This window comes from Gymnoscopelus braueri (assembly GCF_963280865.1).
Source record: "Gymnoscopelus braueri genome assembly, chromosome: 6".
Taxonomy (NCBI): Eukaryota; Metazoa; Chordata; class Actinopteri; order Myctophiformes; family Myctophidae; genus Gymnoscopelus; species Gymnoscopelus braueri.
In genome coordinates, this window is record NC_137607.1 from 47,744,657 (window position 1) to 47,762,245 (window position 17,589).

At 44.8% G+C, this 17,589-nt stretch overlaps 1 protein-coding gene across 1 annotated transcript; it reads left to right on the forward strand.

Moving 5' to 3' along the window:
• Positions 1-193: 193 nt before the first annotated feature.
• Positions 194-16,038, forward strand: LOC308086544 (5-hydroxytryptamine receptor 3C-like). Its single transcript, XM_080430126.1, has 9 exons — positions 194-327; positions 1,143-1,303; positions 1,496-1,540; positions 1,724-1,830; positions 3,582-3,751; positions 6,166-6,314; positions 10,026-10,236; positions 13,023-13,232; positions 15,328-16,038. The coding sequence occupies exons 1-9, from the start codon at positions 270-272 to the stop codon at positions 15,687-15,689; spliced, it is 1,473 nt and encodes a 490-aa protein (XP_080286252.1). The 5' UTR covers positions 194-269; the 3' UTR covers positions 15,690-16,038.
• Positions 16,039-17,589: the final 1,551 nt, after the last annotated feature.

Genomic DNA, 17,589 nt, shown 5'->3' on the forward strand with positions numbered 1-17,589 from the left:
TACAATACAAACAAATATTTACATAATGTATACGGTACATTAATCCCATGGAATCATGCAAAAGGTACAAAGGATTATTATATATAGGAGAGGAATTATTTTTAGAGAACACATCTTGCCACACTGACACAAAACAAGCTGACGGAACAGACAGAACTTTTTTTTTGTTGCTTTTTGTTGTCCCCCCCCCAAAAAAAAAACAACTAAAACAAAAATTACATTCCTAAAGAAAATCGTGGAATGAAAATTGCTGTGCAGAGACTCGAGCGATGAAGAATCTAAAGAAACCTGCGAGACTCATTTTCTTCTGTGTCGTGTTGCTTCACGGTAAGAAACTCTGGAATGAATGTTAAACAATCTACAGTTTCGTAAATTAAATGGCTTCTCAGTTTACACTCCACATGTTGGACCTGGCCAGACACCTCTGATGCCATACAGTATACTTTTGAAATATATGCAAATAAATGACAATAGGATGAGTTATGTATCAATGATATACAGTAGGATAAGCAGTGAAGTGAGTAGCTAAAATAGCAGTCATCAAACCTAGTATCTGGCTAAATGATATACAATAACAATAACAATAATCTAAATAACAACTTGGCATACTGTACATCTATTGTTACAACGCTGAGTTGCGGTATAAGCTCAGGGTATCAGGGGTCAGTAGGCGACAATTTGAAGGTGATGAGGGGGATGCCACCCCCCTTGTTCGCAAAATGACCTAAATGATTTGCCCTTGTTAACCTTCCATCCCCTGATGGAGACTAGTGGTTCGATTCAGATACGACTTCAGTTGCACCAAAAAACATATTATCATATTTATTCTGATTATTATGATTTTGCAGATACAGGCGTCATGAATGACATGGCCTATTACTGATCTGCAGGTACTAAGGAATAGCCTATACACTGTATATAAAACTGACTGTGTGTAATATATATGTTTGTATTTGTCCTTGAGGATAAGCAATACAACTGATAAAAAGAAATAAGGAGTGTTATATGAGGTGGAGTAGGGAAAAGGGAGACATGTTACTCCTACTGTCTACTATACATACTGTCAGAGTTTGGAATGCATTATTGTGAATTGATGTTGGAAACATTAAATTCACTTGGCATTGTTTTCCCCATAAATCCAGGTTGGGCAGCAGCATTGAATTGTAGCAGTCCAACTTCTGAGTCTTTGTTTAAGGCCCTGGAGGAGAAGGTATTTAGTAAGAAACTCATACGTCCTGTAAAATACCTCACAACACCAACAGATGTTTACTTTTCTTTTACCGTACTGGGAATTCTAGGAGTGGTGAGTAGGCCTACCTGGCTATTTCTTTAACATTTTCATGTCTGTCTGTACAGTATGTCATATAAACGTATATGTTAACCCAGCCTGTGCGGCTCCCAATTATGTTATTGGATTTAGGTTGAGTCAGTAAATGCATTTTCCCCCCCTGTACTAGATCTTGAACACTGAACATTTTCTGAACATTCTCTTTAGAATGAAAAAGCCCAGTCACTTACATCACACCTACGGCAAATCCTTGTAAGTGTTCACGTATCAACAGCAAAATATGAATTCAATACATTATATTTCCATTTTCCTTAATTAAATATTAAAGCATTGGAGTTGAAATTGAAAAGATAGTAGAGCATCTTTAAGAAATGACATCCATCTTTGAAAAGAATTTGACCTCTAAAACATTTTCTGGTTTCTGATTCTATCTAGGAGTGGGACATTGAGGGTTTGAGCTGGGATGAGAGAGAATGTGGGGCGCGGAGGGTCTCTGTCCCTCGTGAGAAGCTGTGGGTTCCAGACATCCGCATTGCCGAGTTGTAAGTTCTCCTATTTTATGACAAAAAGTATCAACAACAAAAAGCACTGCCCTCTTTAAAAGTCCACACAACTCCTCTCCTTATTGGATGAAATGCTATGATGATGTGATGTTTTGTGCCAGTCCTCAGATGAGTGTCATAGGTTTAATACTGTAGCTTTCATAATGGGTGCTGAAAATGGCATTAATTATGAATTATGGCTACTAGTCCATACCCGTGGGGGATATGCGATGATCTGGCAACCCGGGAGCCATTCATCCCATAGCTGGGCAGCCGTAACCATGGTGACATTCTTTGACACAAAAACGCTAATAAACAGCTGAGATTTGGTGATATCGAAAAACGGCCTTCGCAGTTCCGTGCACAGATTAATTGCTCCAGCCACTGAGGAGAATCGGGCAGACAGTTTTGGCCTCACCACCGACCACCCACCAACCTCATCAACCTTTTGTGATATAATAAGTTAAAACAGTTAGCGGTTAAATATCTTGCTAAGGGACAGTAAGACACATAGACTGGGCAGACCGTCTGGGCAAACTGGTGACCTTCACATTCCCAGGTAGGGTTGGGATCCGGAAACCGGAAACAACATTGAAGAACCAGAATCGGTTCCATCACATTTGGAACCGTTTCCGGAGCCGGTTTATCACACTGTCAGAAAGCTGGTATGTGGACTTCATTTTTGCTATACAATTACTATACCAGTGGTTCTCAAACTGACCACCATAACTCTGAGAGTTGTTTGGTTCCATTTGTACACTCTTAGAGTTAAAGACCTGTAGGGTCCATTTGGAATCATCAATCATAGGAATCATTAAAGGTTTCATGATATTCAGTTTTACAACACATTAAAAGTCTTTGTCATGGTCCTTCAAACGTGTATAAAAAGTTTTAACTGAAAATTCCACTCCAGTGAGCCATTGCAGGTGTTTTTCTCTCACATTTCTAAAGCCGTTTCAACTGCAATGTCAAAAGTAATATTTTTCTGCGGGTGTCGCTGTTGAGGGATTTTGCCTGTCAATCATCGCCTCTGCTCCGCCCCCCCCCAAAGGAAAGGATAGGGGAGGGGAGGGGCTGGGAGGAGAGGGGGCGGGATTAAGTGACTATGACATCAAAGTCAAGGGGCCAATCCCAGATTACTTTTCAGCCTAATTATTCAGAAAACCCCAGACCACAGAAGATCCACTGAATGTTCAAAGTTTTTTGGGGTGTAATTGAGGTCATAAAACCCCCCAAAAAACATAACAAATTAAAAAAGTGAAAATGAATGTCATAGAACCTTTAAAGGTAATCGTTAAGGAACCAGAATCGTTAAAATCCTCAAGGATCCCAACCGCGTGTGACGTGTGTTGTTTTCCAACCCGATCGTAGTACAAGTTACGATTTAGTTACTGCCTCTCACATGAGCGAACCGCTTTAAATAACTCCCAAACCCCTGCAATACCACATGGTTCCGTGGAGTGCAACACTAAGCATTAGACTTCAATCCCAGTGCCTCAGGATCGAAGTTCCACATGCGTCACAGAAGGGCGTTTCCAAGTTACTAAGATCGGGTATGAAAATGACACACGCATCCTAACCCTATTCCCAGGTGGCCTCTCCCACTCAGCTACTCGGCTTCTGCTGCCCCCTCTGTCGTGGAGTTTTTGTTTCTTTATCTCAGTGTTTGTATTTATATCTATTTTATTGTTGAACTTAAACCGACCTTATACCATTCCATTCTATTCTTGCCTGGTTTTGTCCTGGTGCAGCATGGATGAAGACAACTCTCCCAACACTCCCTTTGTGTACCTGGACAACAAGGGACATGTGTATGATGATAGGCCAGTCATAGCGGTCACTTCCTGTCACATGGATATCTTCAAGTTCCCCTTCGACATTCAGAACTGCACCTTGACCTTTGGATCCTACCTTCACTACGGTGAGAGAGAGACAGAGACAGACAGACAGACAGACAGACAGACAGACAGACAGACAGACAGACAGACAGACAGACAGACAGACAGACAGACAGACAGACAGACAGACAGACAGACAGACAGATAGACAGCAGGAGACAGAGACAAGACAGACTTCTTATATATATTCTCTGTTAATATATATATATGTGCTATAGTATGATTGGAAAACCAGTCAGATTGAAAAAGGTGCACTCTTTTTCACCTACGGAGTCGCGCCGTCACGAGTTATGTCAACATCATAAATCATCGTTCCCCCTAGTCTCGGTACCTCCGAGACGTCAACACTGCCTCGCGTGCGGTCATTTTGATTCGCCTTCCTGACTGGAGGTCCCGCCCTAGGTCCTATAAGTCAGGGGGCATATCCAAAACCCCACTTCAATTCCTTTCTCGTCTGAAGCAGAGCTTTTCTCCCCCAGTTTCGCCGTAGAATTGTTAAGCTTAACTAGGTTTCAACAGACCAGGACCGAGTTCTGGACCGCAAGACGCTAACAATTCGGTGATTCAGACTTCCACCGATAATTCCACGGTCCTTTTCCGTAATATTCCCGGGCTAGTAGCTCAGGCTCGCTCCTAGTGGGTATTACTAGTTAGCTTTATTCACTAACCGTTAGCTTGCTAACTCCAGTTTAGCCTAGTAGCACTCGTTAGCACGGAAAGCTGGCGAGTGGCTAACACACGATAGCTGTTAGGCTAGATCACACTGTAGCTCGGTTAGCCCCAGGCTAGCCTTGACTCCACGTGTTGCGGCCTGCTAGCTACCAAAGCTAGCTCGATGGGAAACTCGTGGTTGGCGGAGCCTTCCCCGCCACGACCTCACCACCACCTCCGGACCCTCCAGTGAAGGTCGATCTGGAGGAGGGCTCGAGTGATCTGTCGGGGGCCGCGGCAAGGCCGCTCCGTGCACCATCCCCAGCCTTGAATTGGGGATGTACAATGGAGACGGCCGATCCGCTGTACGAGGAGGACCTGTTGGACCACGTCTTCGACCCACTCGAGGACGAGGCCCTGGATGAATACGACGGAGACACCCAGATCTCCTTCGTTTCTCCAGAGGAGGAAGATGAGGACAACGCCCCCCCCCCCCCCCCCCCCGCGTTCCACCGAGCAGCAGAACACACGCTGTTCCACCGAGCAGCAGAACACACAGGCGTGGAATGGCCCCGTCCAGAAGAGAGGGTCGCACCGCAGGCCTCCCTCCTCGACGGCATAGGTGGGGCCAGGGCAAAGCGAGCGACAAAGGACCTTATTCCCCTTACGCTCGTCACCCTGGAGGCTCTCCACAAGTCATGGACAAAGTCATACTCTTCACCCACTCCGTCCCTCAAGGGCCTCGAATGCCTGAAGGAGCAGGAAGAGGGGCTGAGCAGCATCCTGCAGATGGAGATGGCCATGGTGGCCCACCTCTTGCCTTCGGGCTTGGGTGGCCTGGCTTGCGGGCCGAGTTTCTCATCTAAACAAGAGATTTCTCTGCCCTCAACAGAAAGGCTACTCGGTTCTGGGCGCGGGAGCGCGCACCCTGAATTCCTCCGTGCTCATGGGGGCATCAACCACGGAGCTCTTCAAGGCCGCGAAGGACACCCCCACACCGGAGCAGATGCAGGAGCTGCGTCGTCTGAGCAACGAGTCTCTGCATCTGACTGCAGCAGCCCTGACCGTCATCGGCCGCGCCATGGCATTCCTCGTCACCACGGAAAGGGCGAGGTTGCTGGACCTCTCACGTCTCTCCGATGCGGAACGGATCAGCGTCATGGACCAACCCGTGAAGCAGGCCGGTCTGTTTGGGGACGCCATCGCCACCCGGATGGCCGACTGGAGATCGAGGCAGGAGCAGGGTGAGGCCTTCAGGGCCTCCATCCCCAGGAGGACACCACAGCCCACCGCACCTGCACCTCTACGAGGCCCGACACCAGCGTGTGTCACCTATAGGTCTCCCGTGTGGAAAGCCAACATCTTAGCCACTAGCCTAATTCCCCCTTGGCCATGGGAGATATTAGACTTTAGCTCATCAGGCAGAGGCTCTGAGCCACTACTGCTACACTCACCCCCCTTTTGACCTCCCCCCACCGGGAAACTCCGGGTATGTATATGTATATATATATATATATATATATATATATATATATATATATATATATATATATGTATATGTATATGTATATACTGTATACCACATATACGGTTTTCTTTTCTTTTTTAATTACCTCTCCTTTCTAACTGCCCCCCGCCCGCTCGTTGACCTCCCTTTGAAAACCGATGGCATAGAATCGATGCCATCTAAACTGAAAGGATATCTGCCTGTTACAGAACACACACATACAGTACAACAACACTCACACCACTACCTTTTAATCTACTTTAAAAACTGTGGTTGCAGCTTCTGATGTAAATCTGGTTATGAGCAGATCAGCCCAGGAGATTCACATCAAGTCCAGAGAGGCGATTCAGAGGAGGGGAGAATGGCGCCTGATCAAAATTGTAGTGCATCCATCCGGCACTGAGGGCTACTCAGAGCTGGAAGTCAATGTAAGAACACTTCCATTTTGTCTGGGAATTTCTGACTAATAATAAGATATTACTTATAATAATAATAATAATAATAATGATAATAAATGTAATAATAATAATAATAATAATAATAATAATAATAATAATAATAATACCTTAAAGCCTCACTATGTAACCTTTTTAATGAATAAAATGTAATTTTGTCCAATGCATGAATAAACAATACAACTTGGGGTGGTTGTATTTTTGTCTCCCTGCTCTTCTATTGAGACATTTAGATCGTGTCAAAGGTCATGTCTCACCTAGACACAGGATCGAATGAACACGAATTTTGACCATCAGGTCAAGATTACATTTTTCCTCTGAGCAAGCAGGCTGGCTCTATTAGCACAATGGTAAAACGTTCAGCACTTGCGCAGGAAACCGGGTTCAAATCTGGGGTAGAAGAGGAAAGTTTCATAAACACGCACGCTACTTGGCAACACATTTTTTATTTTATTTTATTGAATACTTTATTAGTCCGAAATGTAAACAGCAGGTGGTACAGTCAGACATTAAGGCTAAAAAGATAACAGAAAAAAGACTTGTTTCCATTGTGGTCCTACAGTATGTATAAATCCTTTAAATCCTTTTAACAGGTCGTTCATGAAAGTCCTTGCGGTCTTGTTTCCAATGAGAACCTGTGAGCAATTGGGGTTAAGAGTCTTGCTCAGGGACAAATTTCATATCATCGGCACATATGCTGGGATAGCCTGGAATCGAACCTGGGGCAACCAGGGCCTCTGGTTCCCTAGGCGGGCTCACTAACCACTCAGCTATGGCCGCCCCGTATTCCATTCCTCACATAGCATAAACAATTTAGACAATAATACATGTCATCATCAGGCCAATTTTGAAAGAAACCAGTGATACACATCCTTTAGCTCAGCGCTACTCAACCCGCGGCCCGCGGGCCGCATGCGGCCCGATCGCAGCGTCTTGGCGGCCCCCCTCATGGTTTTTTTTTTTTTTTTTTTAAGCACAGGATAAAAATATACATTTCCGTTCAAATATATGGGTTGCTAAAACATTTTTCAAAAACAAACAGACATACATACAGGTGCGTCAATTGTTACAGGTATAATGCATAGTTTTCTGTGCATTTCGGGTTTTTGGGGGGGTTTGACCCCCAAATTTTTCCGGCCGCGCGGCTTTGCCGCGCGCCCAGGATAGGTGTCTGCCACTGGACATACACACAACACAAAATAAACTGGTACAGTGAAAAGAATATGATGTCAAAATGTACATTTTCTTGTGCGTTACAAAATCGAAAAATCCAAAATAGGACCGTCATTTTTATGGCGGCCCCTTGGACTTTTGGTATTTTGCTGAGTGGCCCCTGAGCCATCTTAAGTTGAGTAGCCCTGCTTTAGCTCATTAACTGCCAGAGTAATAGTGTGCCACTACTGCCAGCGAAAACGAGCGATTTTACTGTAGGCTACCCTAAATCATGGAAGATTCTCTGTGACCTCCGCCTTCACGGAGATCGCCTCATGGGGGTGTCGTAGTATAGGGGGGAAAAAATTTCAGCTTGCGGTAATCCATTGCACAGCTGTGGCCATTTGAATGAGGCTTGTTTTTGCGGGGTGGGGGGGATAATAATAATGCAAAAACCGAAGTATTTGTTTGCATTTGCTCCCCCCCCCGCCCCATATATTGTCATAAGCTTTTTCCCCCCCCCATATATTTTCATTAAAAAAAAAGTGCCATATATCGTATCGTATCGATGTCGTGAGCCCAATATCGTATCGTATCGTTTCATGAAATTACTATATCGGCACACCCCTAGTCCGTATGTTTGAGCACGGCCTCAACAGCTGCAACACAAAAATGCAACCAGTTACACTAATCCAACACAAACGTGCAACACATGCGCCACTTAAAGACTGCACACACACGCGCTGGTCAGCACACCTGCGCGTGAAGGGCGCATGTGTGCATACACACACGCACGCACGCACGCGCGCCTAACATGCGGACCTGCGAGGCACACACACAAGCCAGCACTGCACACGTACTGTACGTGCGAGCGCGGGCACACACACACACACACACACACACACACACACACACACACACACACGTAACATGCGGACCTGTGAGGCGCACCGTGCACACACACAAGCCAGCACTGCACACGTGCGAGCCAGCACTGCACACGTGCGCGCACACGCACAGTCGCACACGCACACGTGCAACATGCAGAACTGCGACTGCGAGGCGCACCGAGCACACACACACAAGCCAGCACTGTATACGTGCGAGCCAGCACTGCACGCGTGCACACACACGTGCGTAATATGCAGACGCACCGTTGCTCCGATCCGCACCAAACTTGCCACCAACACAGGTCAGAGGTCTGCCATCACAATAGCCACACCAGGGACCACGTGTGGCACCCAGGGCCCTGGGTGCCATTGCTCCGCCCCCTCTGTGTTCCTATTGGCTGGCCTTTAAATATCCATAACTCCAGTTCCCAGCATGCTAAACCTATGAAACCTGCTACTGTAGGTGTACTTAGACGGCCACTAGGGACAGGCTGTAATTGTTAAGCCCCGCCCCCTCTGTGTTCCTATTGGCTGGGCATTAAACAGCCATAACTCCAGTTCCCAGCATGCTACACTTCCAAAACTGGCTAGGTGCACTTAGACGGCCAATAAGGACAAGTTGTAATTGCTAAAGCCCCGCCCCCTCTGTGTTCCTGTTGAAAAGCCTTGAAATGAATGGACAGGGATTTATCATTGTTCCTCTACTTCATATTTTTAAAAGACGTCAATTCCGGGTCCGTCGTCAGCAGGCAGTGAAAGCATCATTCATAGGGTAGATAACAGCGCCATCTGGTGGATACCCACTGAAAACACAAATCTCGTCATTCTCGTCAGTGGCAGGCTGCACCCTGGCGGAACCTGACGAGAAATCTCGTCGGTGGCAGGCAAAGAGATAATAATAAGTCTAATTATATCTTGGCAGAAGCTTTTCATAATGCGCGTGATGTGCTTCCTGAACTAGGTGAAGGAAATTGTCTTTTGTTTATATTCTATCAATCTGGGAACCCATCGCCAAATAAAAAAGGAAAAACAGCGCCCTCTGCTGTTTTTTACTATTTTACTTAGGGGGGGCAAAATGGAGCACACGTGCGCAAGGAAACCGGGGTTTTGGTCTGCCTTCAGCCTTTCACTTCCGGTGCTGCGACTATGTTTTCATTCCCACTAACAATATTTCCACACGGAACACTAACACCACTTCTCCCAGAGAACATGGATCGTTTTGGTTATAAGCCCACTTGTTTCTATGATGAAAGAGCAAGTTAAAATATGAATATCTTTCCGTGGTTTTGTCTGCTCCGAGGACGCTATTGTTAAATTAGTTTCGGTTTGTTTCTAGTGGGGAAGGATTGGTACACACGTAAATCCCGCCCACTACATTTGATTGGGTAAAGCGCGGCCTGCTTCCTGATCTGAAGGCACGCCCACTTGTAGGCCAGTGCGTACACGATATGACGACCCCCCCCCCGACAGATTCAAGCGGAGAGCAGAATCTGTTCTTGAGAGATTAATATTCTATTGACCTTGATCCTTTAAATGTAACAGCAAACTATTTTTGTAGGCAAATATATGTAAATGTAATTTTTCTCAGACTAACCTGCATCATCTTACTGACCCTCAGGTTATACCTGTTTCTCTCACTTAGATGGTTTTAAAAAGAAATTCCATTCTCTACGTGGTGAACCTCCTTGTTCCTAGCTGTTTCCTCGTCACAGTGGACCTTTTCAGCTTCCTGCTTCCTCCTGAGAGCGCCGACCGTTCCTCCTTCAAGATGACCCTCATCCTGGGCTACACCGTCTTCCTGCTCATCATGAACGACCTGCTGCCGGCCAGCGGAAAAACAACGCCTCTCATCAGTGAGTATGACGCATGTAATTACAGGTTATAACTTATAACCTGTAATTATAACTTATAAGTTGTTGCATCATTTCAGTTAGACACTTCAGCTCAGGATTAACCATTTGCCATTTATTGCAATGATATTGCATTCAGTTTGGCGTTGTGACTGCTCCTGTGATACTACAGATTACCTGCGCAAGCATGACACAGAATCTGAGATCACAAAACCCCCAGAGCAGAGCATAAGATACAGTTATTACATGAACATAACCTTTCACTTGCATTGTATACCACATATCCTATAATACAATTCGCAAACTTGCGCATGCGTCGCGTGCCACTGCATGCAGTTTGTTTGCAAGCAGGTCGTGTGTAATCGCAAAACTGCTTGCAAGCAAAACTGTGCATGTAACTGCGCATGCGTGGACATTGTCATCCGTTTGCGAGGGATCATCTTTCACCGTGCGGGAGCACCTTCGTTGCCAGATCCGTGAAACGGGCAAGAAACAAGCGCTGCCGTGATCTATGCAAACTAGCCCCAAAAGCGCGCCCAAATAAGCCCAAAATCACTTATACAAAAGGCAGACCTGGCAACGCAGGCTACGCCAATCATGTTCGAGAGATCTACAGGCTATGGGGCAGAGACGCTATGTGCCACACACCGTATCTTAGCAACAACGAAAGCGCTACCTCTCATTGGCCATGTCATGCTGAGGGCAGTTTCCAGATAACAGCATCCAATACTCGCTCAGACACACAGCTCCCTGCCGACATCACAGACGCAGTAACGGCAGGGCTCCGTGATAGTTGGGGAAGCTGAGCTGGACAGCACAATCACCGTCATTTCTCTAATAAATCGCCCTGTCATTCCTATTGTCAAGACTTTTAGGTCACTGCAGCCTGCTACTAATGTAACGAATGTTTATGTCCACTACTGTGATAGCGTTTGTTGTATTTGAATGATTAGTGGCCAGGGGTGCTTAACATGAGCCGTTAGCATGCAGCTAACGCCAACGCACTTTTACCGTAGCATGTAGCTTACGCTAACGTGGTTGTCGTGGCTGACGTAGCTGTGAAATCACGTTGTCAACAATGACAGTTAGTGTGGTGAATGTTACTATTCCTGCTCAGTTAGTCCATTGTAGATGGTGCGCCCACATAAGCCCAAAATCGAGTAGCGTTAGCATGCGGGGGGGCACTGCCAAGTGGGCGCTGCATGGGCACTAGACGTTCTAGACGAACTTCTAGTAATAGTACAATCCACAGAATCATCCATTAGCCCATTTAGACCAGGAACCCCTATCCGTAACTATACCTTTTAATCCAGGAACCCCTTTTAGGGTTGTTGTTGCTAAGTACAGTATAGCAACATAATTTTTTTTGGTAATTTTTGAATAAATATTTGAAGTTTTTCAGAAAACTCAGGTCAGGATTTAGAAGGCGTTTTTAGAATCGGCCTCAGGTCTAAATTAGTTAACATATGAAACAAAATTCCACAGTGAGGAGGCCTGAACTCTGACAGCTGTACGACAAGCTGTGACAGCTTAGCACGTTGAATGAACAGTGAATATTGGACTGCTTAAAAGAACCGCCTGAGTTGCACTGTGGGAATGGGGGCGTGTGTGAGTTAGCTTGTAGCGAATGAGAATGAAGTGAGGTTGAACGTGGACAGACCGACTGACTTGTGAGTGTGTGTATGAATCAACTTGTTAGCGAATGAATGGGGGGGGGGTGGAGTTCCGCCTACCTGAACTATCGCTACGCTGGATTTGGCTGAATTTAAGATTAGCATGTCTTCACAATGGAAGAGCAAGTTTGTTCTATTGTTGTTCTATTCAGAGGCACAATCCAACTGTTAGGCTACTGTTCATTATTCATCTGAACCAAGCACTGTCTTGCTTGCTTGCTTACAAATTGTAGAACCAATTGTAGGTCACTAAAATTCACAATCACCTCTGACAAAATGGAAGTACATTTTCTGGATATCCACATAATGCTTAACAGCAAAGGTTTCAAAACAGTCGCCTATAGAAAACCCACACACATTAATGCCTTGCTGAGAGCTGACAGTTTCCATCCTTTACCCCTGAATCGGACCCCCATATTAAAATATTTTGTGCCCGGTACCACCATAACAAGATTTGTGTTAAATAAAATGTCTAAAAAATATTCAGATAATAGCAGATCTACAAGTGAGCTTGTTAAATCTGCTATTTTCAAACAGCCAATGTATATCGGGTTAAAGTGCTTAACCTGATTTTGATGCTATATTAACACATTTAGCTGGGGACCACCTGAAACTCCCTCAAAGACCCCTGGGGGTCCCCGGACCCCACTTTGAGAACCACTGGCATATGGCATCTGACCAGGTAGCGAAATATGACGAATTGGACATAAGAATGCTTTGGAACATCTAGTAAATGTCTGAATTGTGAATTTGAATAATTCAATTATTTGTATAACACATTTCATACACAAAGGCAATTCAATGTCCATAAAAGGCATAAAAGGCTTTCAAAGACATGAAAGGCATTGTATGCATTAAAAGCATAAAATAAAGATAACAGAACAGATAATAATAATGATAATAAGAACAGATACACCTTTTTGTATCATCTTCCAAACCACTAGGGGGAGAAATGAGTGTTGATGTTTAGAAGTGTCCCATTTAAAACACTACCTATGGAGGTATGGCTCTTCAAGGGCACTACAAAAGTAATTGTGTATAATTGCCAAGGGGGGTTATTGGAATTGGCCTCATCTTCTACCCTCAGTTTTTCCCTTCTCTGTCCCCCCTGTATAGATGTGTTCTTCACCATCAGCCTGGCTATGATGGTGGTCAGCCTGCTGGAGACCCTTTTAATCACCAACATCAAGTGCAGCTCCCGCCATCTCTCCCCCGTGCCTCGCTGGCTCAGGACCGTGGTGCTGAAGTACCTGGCCTACGTCGTCTGTCTCTCTCCTAAACCGCCCGGCAACAGAGTCACGGTTATGATCAACCCAGATGCTCAAGGTCAGTGGTGGAAAGTAACGAAGTACATTTACTCTAAGTACTGTACTTAAGTACAATGTTGAGGTATTTTTTACATTACTGGAGTATATCCTATTTCAATACTTTTACTTCTATTCCACTTCATCTTAGAGGCAAATATTGTACTTTGACTCCACTACAATTATTTGAAAACTTTAGTTGCTAGTTACTTTGTAGATTCTGATTGTTACAAAACATACACTAACCACTTCAGCCCTATTAAGCTATTTGAAAATAGCTGATCTACAAGCTCACAACGTGTAGCGATCAGCTATTTTAAAAGATTTGTATACATTTTTGAAAACTTGCTAAATGGGATATTATGCGTAATGAGTACTTAAATACTTTTACTTTTGGTTCAGTGAGAACCCCCCCACTAGTTGAAGATCAAGCCCTTTGATTTGAACATCTGCCGACCTAATCTGCAACTGTGTATGTCAGGAAGGATGGAGTGAAGACAATGGCCTAGACCTGATGTCTTTCAAGTTAACAATGGAGATGTAAATCGCACTTCACACCAAACTTCTCCTCCTCAGACAGTGGGTTAAGATTAGCATCAGGCCTATAGACGAATCCACAGACGTGCTGCCTGTAGCTGCCTGTAGGCGGCCATTGCTGCGGTGTCACGTCCGCGGAGCGTTGACACCGCAGCAATGGCTGCGCCCAGGGCAGCGCTCCGTGGATTCGTGTATACAACATGTCTGTATGCAAACGTGGACTTTAGTGAATTAATGTTAATTAATAATTAATGTTCATAAATATAAGCAATAAGGGCTAACATACGACACTACCCAGAATGGGCAGCCAGGTGGGCACAAAAACACACTACTCAAGTTGTAAGGCATGTGTGGGTCAAGAAAACACCTGTAGACATGTTATCGTACAGGATTTAGATAGTACAGTCTATAAGTCCTACAGTATATTATATTTATTTGCATTAAAACATTTGAATTAAATTAAATCTTAAAAATACTACCATATACAGCCAGTATAGGAGGAGACTAGTGCTGTTGGCTGAGAGGCCCACATATTTGAGCGATAAAATGTATTTAAAAAATATTGTGTGTGCGGGGTAACTAGAAGGACGAGGCTAGGAGACGATGTTCAAGTTGCTAGCTCAATATTTCTGAGGCCTTGCCGCAGCACAGCTAACCCGATGTTGAGGGTCACTGAACTTAAAACAATAAAGCCCAAGGCTAATAACACAGTAACGTGTGCTATGTCTCTCAGTTAACTCAGTCCAGCATGACAGCACCAACAGTAACAAACAGCCCAACTTGACTTCCTTCTTTTTTCCCTCCCGGAACAACCTGTAGTCAATACCCATACAGTGACACCTCCCTAAATAAAAGGAACAGGACATACATGTATACAAAGTACGCCAGCGTTACAATATATTTATTGTAAATATATATTTACATCTACAGTAAGTAAATTGTCAATGGGCCTTGTGGGCCCAGCCGCCCAGGGCCCTTGGTGGTCAAGGGCCTGCAAGTCAACCGATACAGATTAGATATTCATGATTTTTAGGTTCTTGGAAAACGTTGGTCCATCCGAATTGTTGTTTGGCTCTGCACACCTCGCGGTCATGAGAGACACACGCTCTAAGATTGTTACCGACGGGTCGGACACTGTGAGTTATGCCACGGAATTTTGTGTGACAGATATAGTATCGATCGAAGCGAAACTGTGCACACACACTCCCTGGATGCCAGAGCAGAACCTCTGCCCCAAATGTTTCACATTGGCCTGTTATAGCGCCACCAGGAGGCAGATTTTTGCAAAAAAAAGATTTTGATATTACTCCTACAGATTTTGTCCAAACATCATGCAAATCAGTACACATTATAGTCATGTGATCAAGTCGGATCTGTTTTTTCATATTCCATCCAAATTCGAATTCGAACATTGCTGGCCCACAATAACCTACCTGACCTGGCGGAGTGTCCTTTTTCAAGTTCCACTTAGTTTTTGCACTGAACCTGACCAGCACTAAACAACTAATGGCTAGTGCTGGGAAACCAGCATCACCTTATTGTCCCCCTAACATCACCTCACTTTCCTTTTTCAAACTCAGTGACAGTGAATAGCAAGGATGTCCAGCATGGTCCCGTCACCAACGAAGAACCTCGCATCTACATCACAGAAGGGTCTCCGAAGACCCTCAACACTCCAAGGTCTCCAATGAAAACTCCTCCAGCAGACCCACTGAAAGCCCCCCCAGCAGACCCTCTGACTCCTGCCCTGGAGGAGCTGAAGAGGCTGTCCAGGGACCTCCGTGCCATCCGCATGCAGATGGACAGACACCTCCAGGACGGTCAGAACGAAGAGGAGTGGAACAAGATAGGGCTGGTCATGGACCGGCTGCTGTATGGATTCTATATTGTGTTCTTGTTTGCCAGTTTCATCATCATAGGATACTTCTGGATCAAGCAATAATGTGTATATAAATACACACACACACACACACACATACACATACACATACACATACACATACACATACATAAATACATATAGAGATGCACCGATCAATCGGCCATCACTGTCATAAATTCCGGTTTTATGCTGGTCTTGTGTCAAATTGATACTGCATGGGCACTGCGCAGCAGACAAGTCTTGCGACTCAGTAAACTTTAGCAAGTAGCCTATAGTGACAGCCTACAGATGGTGCTGATTACCATTGCAATGTTAATGTAAGGATATATATTCCATAATAGCAGCATTATAGCCATTGCAATGTAAGAATATTTATTCCATAATCACAGCATTGTAGCCTACTACTCGATGCCGACTGCCGGTCCGCCAGTCGGTTCAACCTTGGCACTGTGTGTGTGTGTGTGTGTGTGTGTGTGTGTGTGTGTGTGTGTGTGTGTGTGTGTGTGTGTGTGTGTGTGTGTGTGTGTGTGTGTGTGTGTGTGTGTGTGTGTGTGTGTGTGTGTGTGTGTGTGTGTGTGTGTGTGTGTGCGTGCGTGCGTGCGTGCGTGCGTGCGTGCGTGCGTGCGTGCGTGCGTGCGTGCGTGCGTGCGTGCGTGCGTGCGTGCGTGCGTGCGTGCGTGCGTGCGTGCGTGCGTGCGTGCGCCTGAAGCCAGGAGATTCAAATGGCACGGGCTGGGTTGGGGGTGGCTATGACATCACTAGGTTTAAATAGGCTATGGGACATTTGGACTGCTCCACTCCTTGTAGTCTCTGTCAAAAGGCGATTTTTAGATGTTTGTCATTACGCACAAACCTTAGGAAGATTAAAGGCCTTTGCAGATAGGGTGCGATTTAACCAGCAGTTTTAACCGCATGCGAAAAGACGCACGAATCGAACTGGGTTCGATTGAAGGATCGCAGCAGCCACTTCCCGCACTTCCTGCAAAGGCCTTCATACAAAATAATAAAAAATCACAACCCATTGTCCTCAACATATGTTTAAAATGCATGTGACCCCCCCCCTCCCCCCACAAAAAAACAAACAACAACTGTCAAACAACATAGATTCAACATTGATTCAATGTTGGCATTTCAATCATTAAATTCTACCATAATACAATGTTGATTCAATAAAATCTTTTCAACATTTAAGGTCGATCCACCATCAATCTTCAACCTTAACCAAAAAGCAAATTTTTTGACCATAATTCAACGTTGATTTAACAACTTTTGCTATCTGGGTAGGTTCTTAGTTTACCAGTGATCCTAGTTTACTGAGGCACTACTACACTGTCTCTCTGCATTTGATGTACGTGTTTACCTTGCTTACTGTAAGTCGCTCTGGATAAAGAGCGTCTGCTAAATACCTAAATTGTAATTCACCCAGTTTGGTCCTCCTCCTACTGACACAAAAATACATCTGATTAAGACCTGATTCACTCTATGAACACCAGAGGGCGTTGTAAAACAACCTCAGTTTCACATTATAAAACATACATTAACCACTTTAGCCCTATTTTATACCTATCTACAAGCTCACAACGTGTCGCATTGCGACGCGTTGTGAGCTGTAGATGTAGCGCCCCTGTAAACAGGGGCAAAGATGAATGAATGAATAGTGAATTCACACGACACGGTGCACTCTTCTCAAACACCGGAGTGTATCTGAGGAGAAAACAGCGCCGTCCCCTCTACAGGAAGCACTGTGACAGACCAACATAATCGATCACCGACTCCAAAACACTCACTAGCCGATCCCAGAATGATGGATCAAGATTATGCTGTACAGTACTATAATCACATTTAAACTCTGCAAAACGAACCCACAATGTTACTTAAAATAAAGGAAATCACTTGAAATAGCTGGACCAAAATAAAGACATTTAAATAAAATACTTTTGACCAACAATAGCTTAATAGA